This window comes from Wyeomyia smithii, chromosome 2, assembly GCF_029784165.1.
Source record: "Wyeomyia smithii strain HCP4-BCI-WySm-NY-G18 chromosome 2, ASM2978416v1, whole genome shotgun sequence".
Taxonomy (NCBI): Eukaryota; Metazoa; Arthropoda; class Insecta; order Diptera; family Culicidae; genus Wyeomyia; species Wyeomyia smithii.
The window spans coordinates 11,260,375-11,272,404 of NC_073695.1; the positions used below are offsets into that span (position 1 = coordinate 11,260,375).

At 35.9% G+C, this 12,030-nt stretch overlaps 2 protein-coding genes across 2 annotated transcripts in view; one reads left to right on the forward strand and one right to left on the reverse strand.

Moving 5' to 3' along the window:
• LOC129725290 (protein rogdi) overlaps positions 1–7,072 on the reverse strand; it is a 90,711-nt gene extending 83,639 nt beyond the window's left edge. Inside the window, exon 1 of the mRNA XM_055680910.1 lies at positions 7,047–7,072. Coding sequence (XP_055536885.1) covers positions 7,047–7,057 — 11 coding nt within the window. The 5' untranslated portion in view covers positions 7,058–7,072. The remainder of the gene's footprint in view (positions 1–7,046) is intronic.
• The window catches only part of LOC129725291 (troponin C), a 28,760-nt gene that overhangs the window by 14,143 nt on the left and 2,587 nt on the right, over positions 1–12,030 (forward strand). Inside the window, exons 3-4 of the mRNA XM_055680911.1 lie at positions 5,399–5,542; positions 5,605–5,856. Of these exons, the coding sequence (XP_055536886.1) occupies positions 5,399–5,542; positions 5,605–5,856 (396 nt within the window). The remainder of the gene's footprint in view (positions 1–5,398; positions 5,543–5,604; positions 5,857–12,030) is intronic.

Sequence of the window (12,030 nt, forward strand, 5' to 3'; positions counted from 1 at the left end):
TATCGCATTTTTAATATATTTTTGACACATTCCTGACACGTTTTTGTCGCATTTCAGATTTGACTCATTATTACTCCACTTTTGTATCACTTTTTTAACTTTTTCAACTACACATTTTTAACATAATTTGACTTTTTTGATGCATACAAGGCTTTTTTTATATTGAAATAATGTTTTTGTGTTCTTTCTTCGTTTTGTTTATCGATTCCTCTTCAATTTTCGTGACAACATTGTAGGTGTAGAGCTTACGCTTCAGGTTTGCCCTAAAATTCTCGATGGAACGCAGCTGGGGGACGTTGGGCGGGTTCGCCGACTTTGGTACGCTATTCAGTCGGTTCGGGTAGTGGGCCGACGCCAGATAGAACACCGCGTCTTCGTCCCTATGGTATTTCTTGATGAACGAATTTCCTTGTTCACGGCCAGTCAGGAGTGAAAGAAAAGTGACTTTGACATCCCCTTCTCGCTGATTTTCAGCCACAGCAGCACCTTCTTAGAGAACTAGGGGTGTGACATGAGTTTCACCAGGAAGCTCACTTCCTTCGTGGGAGAAGTAAAATACGAAGTGCCTTGCCAGTAGTTGCCATCCATGGTAAGCTTCGCCGGGAAAACGGACTTGACCATCCTATTCTGCCGCTGCCGCTGGATCATCGCCTGCAGCTCTAAGACCAGTGGACGAAAGTTCCGCTTCCTGGCGTGTATGTCCATATTCGCTAGGCATGCGCCCGGCAAAGCGCACGCAGCGATATAGCCGCTGTTTCGCGATCTGCCTCTTCAGCTTCAGGGTCTTCGGCCGTCCGGAACCGGGCTTTCTTTCGATGCTCTGATTGTTGTCCAATAGTGCCAAGATGTTGTAGACGCTTGAATGGGCGTATCCGGTGTCCACAAAATGCAGCACGATGTCCGTTTTCGACGCGGTGGGGTACCATTCTTTGAGCGCACACAATTCTGAACGGGGTAGCTTCATTGTTTTCGCCATCACAGCTAGAGCTGTCAAATTGTTTCTGCTGACTCGTGGGTTACTTCTATTGATGCTGCATGGGGAGTTTCCTTAGAGCATGTGAGGGTAAACCCCTGGAAATCCGGCAATTTTTGACACACATTTGACATGTGTTTTTCACATTTCTGATACTTTTTTGGTATGTTTTTCGGCACTTTTTGTAACAATTTAGATTCTGTTCGACACATCTTCACTCAATTTGTGACATCTTAGATTTGACATATTTTACATCTAATTTTTTTTAACACATTTTTGACACAGTTTAACACGTTTTCAGTACGTTATGAGACTTTTTAACATATTCTCGACCCGTTGGTGCGTGTTTGGGACTTTCAGTTACATTATAGATTTATTTTGACACCCTTTCCTAATTTGGATGCAATTTTTCTATTTTAACATATTTTAAAAATTATTGACACCCTTGATACACATAATTTTATCACTTTTCCAACCCGTTTTTGATTCATATTTTACACACTTTTCACACATTTCTGAAATTTCGCAACATTTTAGACGTGTGTTTTCGGTTGAGCAGTCTTTAAGAAATAAAGAACGACTCGTTGTTCATACTGTCTGACGTTTCGTCACTGATCAGTGACATCTTCAGGGAAAAATATATCTTATTTCTTACCTGTTAAGCTCTTTTATGTTTATTATTGACACCAATTAGGGTGATTTGGGGTACATTAAATCTATTAGCTGGGGAGCTACATAATAACATAACGTTGTTGACGATATGCACAAAAAGCATCTTGGCAAAGAGCAAACAAGATATACTTTCTCCTAATGATGTCAGTGATAAGTGGACTTTTTTGAGACTGTTAAGCCGAAAATACACCATACGCAGAGCATATTTGACTATTTTTTTTTTCAAAATACATGTTTTTAAACTTTTGCACATTCTGAGTTTTGATTTTTTATGAAATTGTTTTGATACGTTTTTGTCTCATAACAAACCTTTTTTGGTACAATTTTGTCAAATTATTGGGCATTTTTACTTAATACATTTCTTTGACACATTATTGACACCTTTTTCTCACACTTCTTATGCGGTTTGACACATATTTCAAATATTTTCGGCGCTATTTTTCCATTATTCGACATATTTCTGTCACATTTTCAACATATTTTTGAAATTTTTAACACATCACTGACATGATTTTGTTATGTTTTCGACACATATTAATGCATTTTTATTAATTTTGCAGTATAGCTTTATTTTGACCCTTTTTTCTTAACTTTTGTGCATTTCCAGTTTCAACACATCATAACACATTTATAGACACTTTTTTGATACATTTTGACAAAGGGGTTTACCATATGTATTTAATTTTTTAAATATTTCTGACCATAATTTGAAACATTTTTTAAGTACCTATAGTCAGGTTTTCTTACGCGAATTTTCGAATAACGGCGGTTTTTAACGCGAATTTTTCTATTACCGCGGTTTTTTCACGCGAAACCAAAAACATTAAATTGTTTATTGAGTAAAAGACTAAGTCAGCTTCCGGCCTCCGAAGGATCTCAAATGACCGTGAAAGAGGACTATTTTAAATTCTGGTCGTACAGCATCTCGAGTATTTTTTTAATCTTTTCTTAGTGGTTTACTTTAAGAAGATTTTTTACTATCACCAATTTTCGAATTAACCAGATTTTTCATGCGATTTTCATGAGGTACGTAACCCCCGCTTAAAAAGAACCTGACTTTTTGTATTTGTCACAGTTCTTGCATATTTTTGGACCATTTAGTAATTTTCCGAAATTCCTTTTTGAATTTTTTTTTTTTTGACGTTTTGCGGATATGATAATAGCATAGTTTCAGCGTATTTTTGCCACGATGTGGTCATGTTCTAGATTTTGACACATTTTTATTGATTTTTTTATTTCTTTGACACATTGTTGGCACATTTTCAACACCTTTTCAACGTGTTTTTGGTACATATTTTACACATTGTCCATTGTCAAAAAGCTTAAAAGGCCCCAAATAAATATGAACAAACAAACAAAAACATTGTTCACAACAATCTCGGCATATTTTAACTCATTTTCGAGTTTTTATGATATGGTTTAGAGTGTATCGGTATCGGTACATTTTTCACATTTTTAACACATTTCAAAACATTATAATTAGAATTCTACCGAATACCAAAATTTACCTAATAACTCGCCGCTCGCCTCGTCTCCTGCAATAGGGGCCTATGACTTGAATCATTCCTTCACACATAGTTAGCCCCAATAAGTCAATGAAAACAACAACAAAATTTGCTGAATGTTTTTTTTTGCTACTCGCTCGAAATTGTTGCGTGAAACTTGCAAACTGTTGCAAATCAGTTCATGAACAATTTATGAATGTATTTTGTAATATTTTTTCTCAGCTTTAAAATGGTGGTATCAAATTACAAATCGGTGGTTGTGCACTAGTTTAAAAACACGCTTTTCTGATAAAATTCAAGATGGCTATCAATTTTTTCTGCTTCAAATGAAAGCTCTTTTATTCCTCTTTTATACGCTGTGTTTTTCTTTAGAAAACAACACGACGCTTAAAAATTAAATATAAAACAAACGGTTAAGACCTCATATCACCTAGTGACCTAGTTTCAGCGAGAATTACTCATTGTAAGTAAAGTTCTAGATAATCTAGAATAACTCAATACTCAAAACTCAATACAATTGTTTCTAACAGCAAAAGAACTCCCTTCCTCAAACTGCCTTTCCCCACTTAACCCTCTAGTGCCCAGTGCCGCCATTAGACGGTCTTCAGTTAAACCTCTTAAAAGCTTCAATCAATACTTGAAAAATGTTTATAAAGTTTTAAAGTGATTTTTTCGAAGTCCGTCTGAAAATTAAGTTGAGCTGACATAAGTATTCAGAGAATTTTCCCATCGCAGAGGTAGGTTTCCATCAAATCACAAACTGCACATAATTGTTTCTTGTATTATTCATGTATTTTTGAGTTTCTGATTGTGAATGTTTCAATTTGATACGTATTTTTTAACTTCTCAAATAAAGTGTTAGGATCACTGGACACCGAACGCATAATGGGGTGGGAACGGCTTAAGCAGTGGCGCCTATTTTAATCAGTCGAAGAAAGCAGTCCTTAAACTCCTGAATTTTGATCAATATCGACAATTTCAATGAACGAAAACTAGATTGTCTAGCTGTCTTACCAATATCAGAAATACCGTTCACAAAGAAATCTGTGAACAATCACCATTCGAAACAAATTGACCTATATTGCAGCCATTCAAAAGCCACTTCGAGTGCTGAAAAAAAATGCCTGCACAACACATGGAAACTGCTTAAAAAAGGATCGGGGTGATTGGAATAGTGCCCCTCGATTGGTAACTTTAATTGATTATTGTTAAAGTTTGCTAATTTAGTTTTAGAATCTGACAACAAGTTATGACAGAGAAAGCGATAAAGAACAGATTAATATACTACTGTTTGAATTTCACCCAACACGTTTCAAGTATTTCGTCTGAATACACAGGCGGTTCCTAAAGCTGCTTAGAATATGTTCCCTACCCTATGTAATACTAGGAAGTAAATATTGTGGCAGGGGTATGGTCGAACTTTTCAAAGTGGAACAAACTTTTACACCGAAATTATACGGCCTTCACAAAGGCGAATATTCTCAATTTCTATTGTTTGTAACAAAGGCTTATCACGCTTGCAGTGACAGTAGACTGTCCTTTCCTTATTTCCTCGAGATTACTTGAAATTTAGATGAAAACAGTGCGTGAGGCATTATTTCGCTTTAGAACAAATTTAAAAATAAATATACTGAAGGTAATGTTTTGAAGAAGAAAAAAAACTTGTCTGTTCTTAGTAACTTTATCGTTAGTTGTTGAACGTTTCAGAATCTCATATTTCTTTTTTTATTAAGTTGCTTGATGCAGGAAAAAATACGCCAGTCATTGAACGAGACTTTCGTGTACACTCACACACATACCCGTGGGTTGATATCTATTACACAGCCTAAATTCAACTTGGCTAATCTCATACGAGTCAAAGAGCCGTTTTCTTCGCCACATTTGCGGCTCCATTTCGACTGAAATCATCCTGAACATCAGTGTTTCGAAACGCTATCCGCTGACAACCGGTTCAGTCGCACATTGGTTCATATACTGCCGGCCGCTGCAGTGTCGGGGTTTGGTTGGCCCTCACCCAAATTCGGCGTTGTAACAAACAGGAACATGCGATGATAATTGGCTGACATACTCTAAACGAGCTGACACCGTGTCCATCACATACTCTACTTTTTTCTTTTAATTTTCTCCGCTCGAGCCAGAGAACTCTGACGAACTTCCCGCCTGCACTAATCAACCGTGTTTTCTTTTGCTATTTTTTCCATTTCACCATTTTTACGCTCGCCCGTCCTCGTGCTTTGCCGTGACACAGTTCTGCAGAAGGCCTTCAACAGCTTCGACCGCGAGAAGACTGGCAGCATCTCGTCCGAAACGGTCGGCGAAATCCTGCGGCTGATGGGACAGCCCTTCAACAGCAAGATCCTCGAGGAGATGATTGAGGAGGTCGACGAGGACAGTGAGTTTCCGCTTACCAATGTTCACTTCATTTTTCACACATTTTTCCAACACTCTCTATAGAATCCGGTCAGATTGAGTTCTCCGAGTTTATCACACTAGCGGCCAAGTTCATCGTTGAGGAAGACGAGGAAGCGCTACAGAAGGAGCTGCGAGAAGCGTTCCGTTTGTATGACAAAGAAGGCAATGGCTTCATCCCAACCTCCTGCCTGCGGGAAATCCTCCGAGAGCTGGATGACCAGCTATCCGAGGAAGATTTGGACATGATGATCGAGGAAATCGACTCCGATGGCTCGGGAACGGTTGATTTCGATGGTAAGTTGAATAGTTTCCAAAGAAGGGATTTACCAACCCAATAACGAAAGTCTTATCGGGAAACGTCAATCATGCGGGGCGGTCTATTTATAAGTGTATCATCTTGTTTACGTTTGCAATACTCCTTCGGCCTACAAACAAATTGGAACGATGAATTCTATCTTCTAAGACGCGGCTTTTTATTGGCGCAAGTTGGCCGCCGACCAAATCGGCTTTTAAACGGATTAAAATCGACCAAATCAAGCGGTATAAAGTGGGGTTTTCCCCGGAACCGAAGGAAAGCGCGATTCAGTAAACAACAACTCATTTTCTCGAGTTCGCTCCCAATTAAACTGAACAGAGTTCGTATGTGTTTTTTTTTAAGGGGGTGGCTGGTACTGTGGACTCAATTTGCAATGCCGCCGGCTGGTCGAGACGACCAGCGGGAGTGGAAATAATTTAAAATTGGCCCGACTGGAAATCAAACCGCGCGCGCGATCTGTTCTAATGAGTTGTTGTGATTGCGAATAGCTGGTGTGTTTAGTAAATAAACGAACGAATGAATAATTGCGTTAGAGCATTAAATTGGCCAGTCATTGGGAGAATTAAGCTTGAACTCTTAAGATGAGTAATACGAGGAAAGGTAGCTGTGCATATAAACGTCTTGGGTTTTCCGCGAAAAACAAGATTCTTTTGTGTTGATGCTTTTTCACTAGTGCAAAGTTGGCAGTCGTGAATTTTATGGTTCTGGTATGAAAATAGTTTCCATCAACATCAGTTATATTACGATTCAACGTATTTTGAATTAACTAAAAGCTTAAACCAGAATCAAACGTGCATCAAAATTGCGGAAAACTCGTGTAACTGTCTTGGTCATTACGAAATTTTACAGCTGCAGGTTTCTTAGCGAACCATAAATTTCCGAAGGAAAATGTAGGTGGAGAACAAATGTATTTTTATTGCAGAAAGCTGCTCTGTATCGCTTCGATGCAGCCTAGCACCTGTCCCTGCCTTGACATCAACCGGAATGTCCTCTACACAAAACATTTTCCATATAGTTAAGTGCAGTAGGATTGGATTCTTGGCGGTAATAAACTACGAAAATATTTTAGAATTCGAACGTCAGCGAATTGCACTGACTCATTGTTTTCGATTTGAAAAAAAAATTGAACTAACATTTAATCCTAAAATATGCAATATTTGTTCCTCACCGTCTTTCCATTGTAGCATGGTCAGTGTTTTGCGAATTCTATCATTCCATTTCACTTAGTTTGACTGTTCAACATTTCGGAAGAAAGAAGGAAATAAATTCATTCACGCTCAGGCCACAAATGATCGTGTCGAAGTTGTTCATTTCTTCCGATCACGGGAACCGAATACCGCACAATTTAATTTAGTGCTGGCACCACAATATTTCGAATTGCAATTGAAGTCTATTTTTTAAGAGTCCGAATTCGCAATCGTTTTGTTTGTTTGAACTTTTTATTTGGGAGGCTCTAGGCCAAAAATGATCTAATAAAACACGTCGATGTCAAATTGATTATTGCTTATATTTTCCCCCGATGAAAAAATTTTGTAGACTCAAGAACAATTTTCTGAAAGGGCGTATGTATTTTAGCATTCATACAAAATATTACTGTTCAAAAACCTTCGGTTGTAGAGCAAAACTGTCTAAAAACGAGTTGTGGGGAATTGTAAATGCTTTGAGAAATGTTTACAATGAAGCCAAGAGTTTTTAGTCCAAAAACTTTAAATTTTCATCAGATTCCAATTTTGAAATATCTCGAAAAAGGATAGATTTTGAAAGTTGATCACCACGAACTTTTCCAATTTTGTACTTTTCATTGAAAGTTTTGTAATGAATCCATACCTCTGCATTAGGATAACATTAAAAAAATCAACTGTTGTTTTATTTTGAAACTTAGAGCTTGTTTTGAATTTCGATTATCAAAAGTATATGTGTTTTCAGTGTAATGAAGCATAGTTCTATAGTTCTATAGATTATCCAGAGTGTCGATTTTTTTTCACTCCGTATAATCGAATTTTCCGGGTAATCGAATTCCCAATTTTTTTTATAAATTTTTCTTTCTCGAAGGTGAAATAATTATTTTCTTATGTTATGTTACGAGGAGCAGAAAAATGATTTTACACTGATTGGTTTAACTCGGACATTTCTTAAACAGAGCAGAAAGGGCAGAAAAGGTAACAACAGTACATTTGGGCTATTTCAAAGTAAATGTTAAAAACAAACAGTAAAATGAAATTCCAGATAATCGAATCACGGATAATCATGTAACTGGATAATCGAGTCCGACTTGCATCAGTTAATTTCGGATCAGAGTGGTTGCATCTAAATTCAGTTTCAGTTTTCTTCAGATCCAAATTCCGTTTATTTGAAGTTAAGCTTCATCTCAGCTTGAGTTCAGTTCCAGTTTAGTTTAGGCTCAGTTTTGGTTTAGTTTCAAATTCAATTCAATTCCGTATTAGTTTAGTTTCAGTGTGGTTTGGTTCCAGTTCAGTTTCAACTAAGTTTCAGTTCAGCTCTGTGTAATCATAATTTAGTTTCAATTAAGTTTTGGTTGTTTCACTTCATATTCAGTCAGGTTAGTATCCAGATTACGTTGAAATTAAACTCAGTTTCAGGGCAGTTTCAATTGGATTTCAGTTCAGTTTCAGTTAGGTTCCAGTTTTAGTTAAGTTCCAGTGTAGTTTAAGTTCAGATTCAGATGAGTTTTATGGCAGTTCAATTTCAGTTCAGATTCAGTTTATTTTATGTTTAATGTCCATTGAATTTCAGGTCAATTATAATTCAACTCAATTTCATCTCAGCATTAGGTTAGTTTCAGTTCAGTTTTAGTTTCACTTAAGTGTAATTTCAGTTTATTGTCGATCAAGTGTCTCTTCAGTTTCAATTAACTTTCAGTTCAGTTTCAGTTCAGATTCAGCTGAGTTTTAGTTCAATTCTATTACACCTAAGCTTTATATTAGTTTGAGTTCAGCTTTAGTTAAGTTTTAAAGTAATTTTAGTCCAGTGCCAGTATAATTTCTGTTCAGTTTAAATAAGGTTTCAATTTAGATTTCATTAAGTTCCGCTCAGTTTCAGTTAGGCTTAAGTTCAGCTTTAATTCAGCTTCAGTTCAGTTTTAGTTCAGTTCAAGTTTAGTTTAAGTTCAATTCTGTTACACCACAACTTTACGCTAATATCCATTCAGTTTGTTTTTAGTTTCAGTTCAGTTTCAACTCAGTGTCAGTTCAGTTTCAGTTTTGGTTCAGTTCACGTTCAGTTTCAGTTCAGTTTCAGTTTGGTTTCCGGTCAGTTCCAGTCCAGTTTTCAGTTCAGTATCAGTTCAGTTTTAGTTCAGTTTCAGTTCAGTTTAAGTTTAGTTTCAGTTCAGTCTCAGTTCAGTTTGAGTTTAGCTTCAGTTCAGTCTCAGTTCAGTTTCAGTCCAGTTTTAGTTTAGTTCCAGTTCAGTTTCAGTGCAGTATCATTTCAGTTTCAGTTTAGTTGCATTAAATTTTAATTCAGTTTCAGTGAGGTTTTAATTCAGTTCCAGATTAATTTTAGTTCAGTTTCGGTTTAGTTGCTATTAACAATTAGTTCAGTTATGGTAAGGTTTCAAATCAGTTTTAGATTAGTTTATGTTCGAGTTAATTTCAGTTTCAACTTAGGTTTAGTTTGGATTCAGTTCAGTTCCGTTTTAAATATAGATCCAGTTGAGTTTTAGTTCAGTTTAAGTTCTGTTTCAGTTTAGTTTAAGTTCAATTTCAGTCCAGTTTTAGTTCAGCATCATTTCAGTTTCAGTTCAGCATTATTTCACTTTCAGTTTAGTTGCAATTAAATTTCAGTTCAGTTTCGGCGAGGTTTCAATTCAGTTTCTGAATAGTTTCAGTTCGGGTTCATTTCAGTTTAGGCTAAGGTAAAGGTTTTGTGTGGTTAAGTTTAGTTTCAGTTCAGTTTCGGTTTAGTTTTAATCAAATTTCAGTTCAGTTTCAGTTTAATTTGAGTTCAGTTTCAGTTCAGTTTCTATTAAGTTTCAGTTCAATTTCAGTTCTGATAAATTTTAGTCGGTTTTAAGTTTAGTTTCAGTTCAGTTTCAGTTCAGTATCATTTCAGTTTCAGTTCAATTTCAGTTTGGCATCATTTCAGTTTCAGTTTAGTTGCAATTTAATTTCAGTTCAATTTCAGTGAGGTTTCAATTTGGTTTAGGTTCAGTTTAAGTTCAGAGTCAGTTGAGTTTCAGTTCAGTTTGGTTCAGTTTTAGTTCAGTTTCAGTTCAGTTTCAGTTCAGTTTCAGTTCAGTTACAGTTCAGTTTCAGTTCAGTTTCAGTTCAGTTTCAGTCAGTCTTATTCCAGTTTTAGTTCAGTTTTCAGTTCAGTTTAGTTTCAGTTCCGTTTTACTTCACTTTCAGTTCAGTTTCAGTTTAGTTTCAGTTTAGTTTCAGTTCAGTTTCAATTTAGCTCTAGTTCAGCTTTAGTTCAGTATCTGTTTAATTTCAAATTAGTTCCAGTTCAGTTTCAGTTTAGTTTCAGGTCAGTTTCAATCCAGTTTTCGGTTCAGTTTCAGTTCAATTTCAGTTCAGCTTCAGTTCAGTTTCAGTTCAGTTTCAGTTCAGTTCAGTTTCAGTTCAGTTTCAGTTCTGTTTCAGTTCTGTTTCAGTTCAGTTTTAGTCCAGTTTCAGTTCAGTTTCAGTTCAGTTTCAGTTCAGTTTCAGCTCAGTTTCAATTCAGTTTCAGTTTAGTTTTAACTCAGTTTTAGCTCTGTTTCAGTTCAGTTTTAGTTCAGTTTCAGATCAGTTTTCAGTTCAGTTACAGTTAAGTTTCAATTTACTTCGAGTTCAGTTTCAGTTTAGTTTTCAGTTCAGCTTCATTTCAGTTTAGTTTCAGTTTAGTTTCAGTTCAGTTTCAGATCAGTTTCAGTTCAGTTTTGAGTTCAGTTTTAGTTCATTTTTAGTTCAGTTTTAGTTCATTTTTAGTTCAGTTCCAGTTCAGTTTAAGTTCAGTTTCAGTTCAGTTTCAGGCCAGTTTCAGTTCAGTTTTAGTTTAGCTTCATTTCAGTTTAGTTTCAGATCAGTTGCAGTTCAGTTTCAGTTTAGTTTCAACTCAGTTTTAGTTCTGTTTCAGTTCAGTTTAAGTTCAGTTTCAGATCAGTTTCAGTTTAGTTTTCAGTTCAGCTTCAGTTCAGTTTCAGTTCAGTTTCAGTTCCATTTCGGTTAAATTTCGGTTCATTTTCAGTTCAGTTCCAGTTTAGTTTTAGATTAGTTTCAGATCTGTTTCAGTTTAGTTTCAACTAAGTTTCAGTTCAGTTTCAGTTCAGTTTTAGTTAAGTTTCTGTTCAGTTTCAGTTTAGTTTCAGGTCCGTTCTAGTCCAGTTTTCAGTTCAGTTTAAGGTTTTTTTCAGTTTAGTTTCAGTTCAGTTTCAGTTCAGTTTTAGATTTAGTTTCAGTTTAGTTTCAGTTCAGTTTCAGTTCAGATTCCGTTCAGTTCCAGTTCAGTTTCAGTTCAGGTTCAATTCAGTTTCAGGTCAGTTTAAGTCCAGTTTTCAGTTCAACTTCAGTTTATTTTCAGTTCAGTTTCAGTTCAGTTTCAGTTCAGTTTTAGTTCAGTTTCAGTTCAGTTTTAGTTCAGTTTCAGTTTAGTTTCAGTTCAGTTACAGATCAGTTTCAGTTCAATTTTCAGTTCAGTTTTAGTGCAGTCTCAGTTCAGTTTTAGTTCAGTTACAGTTCAGTTTAATTTCAGTTTCAGTTTAGTTTCAGTTCAGTTTCAGTTCAATTTCAGTTCAGTTTGAGTGCGGATTCAGTTCAGTTTCAGGTCAGTTTTAGTCCAGTTTTCAATTTCAGTTTAGTTTCAGTTTAGCTTCAGTTCAGTTTCAGTTCAGTTTCAGTTCAGATTCAGTTCAGTTATAGTTCAGTTTATGTTTAGTTCAAGTTCGGTTTCAGTTTAGATTCAAATTAGTTTCAGTTCAGTTTTAGTTCAATTTCAAATTAGTTCCAGTTCAGTTTCAGCTCAGTTTAAGTTTAGTTTCAGATCAGTTTTAGTTCAGTTTAAGCTCAATTCCATTTCAGTTTTAGTTTAGTATCAGTTCAGTTGCAATTAAATTTCACTTCAGTTTAAGTGAGGTTTCAATTCAGTTTCAGATTAGTTTTATTTCAGTTTTGGTTTACTTGCTATTGAATTTTAGTTCAGTTTTAGTGTGG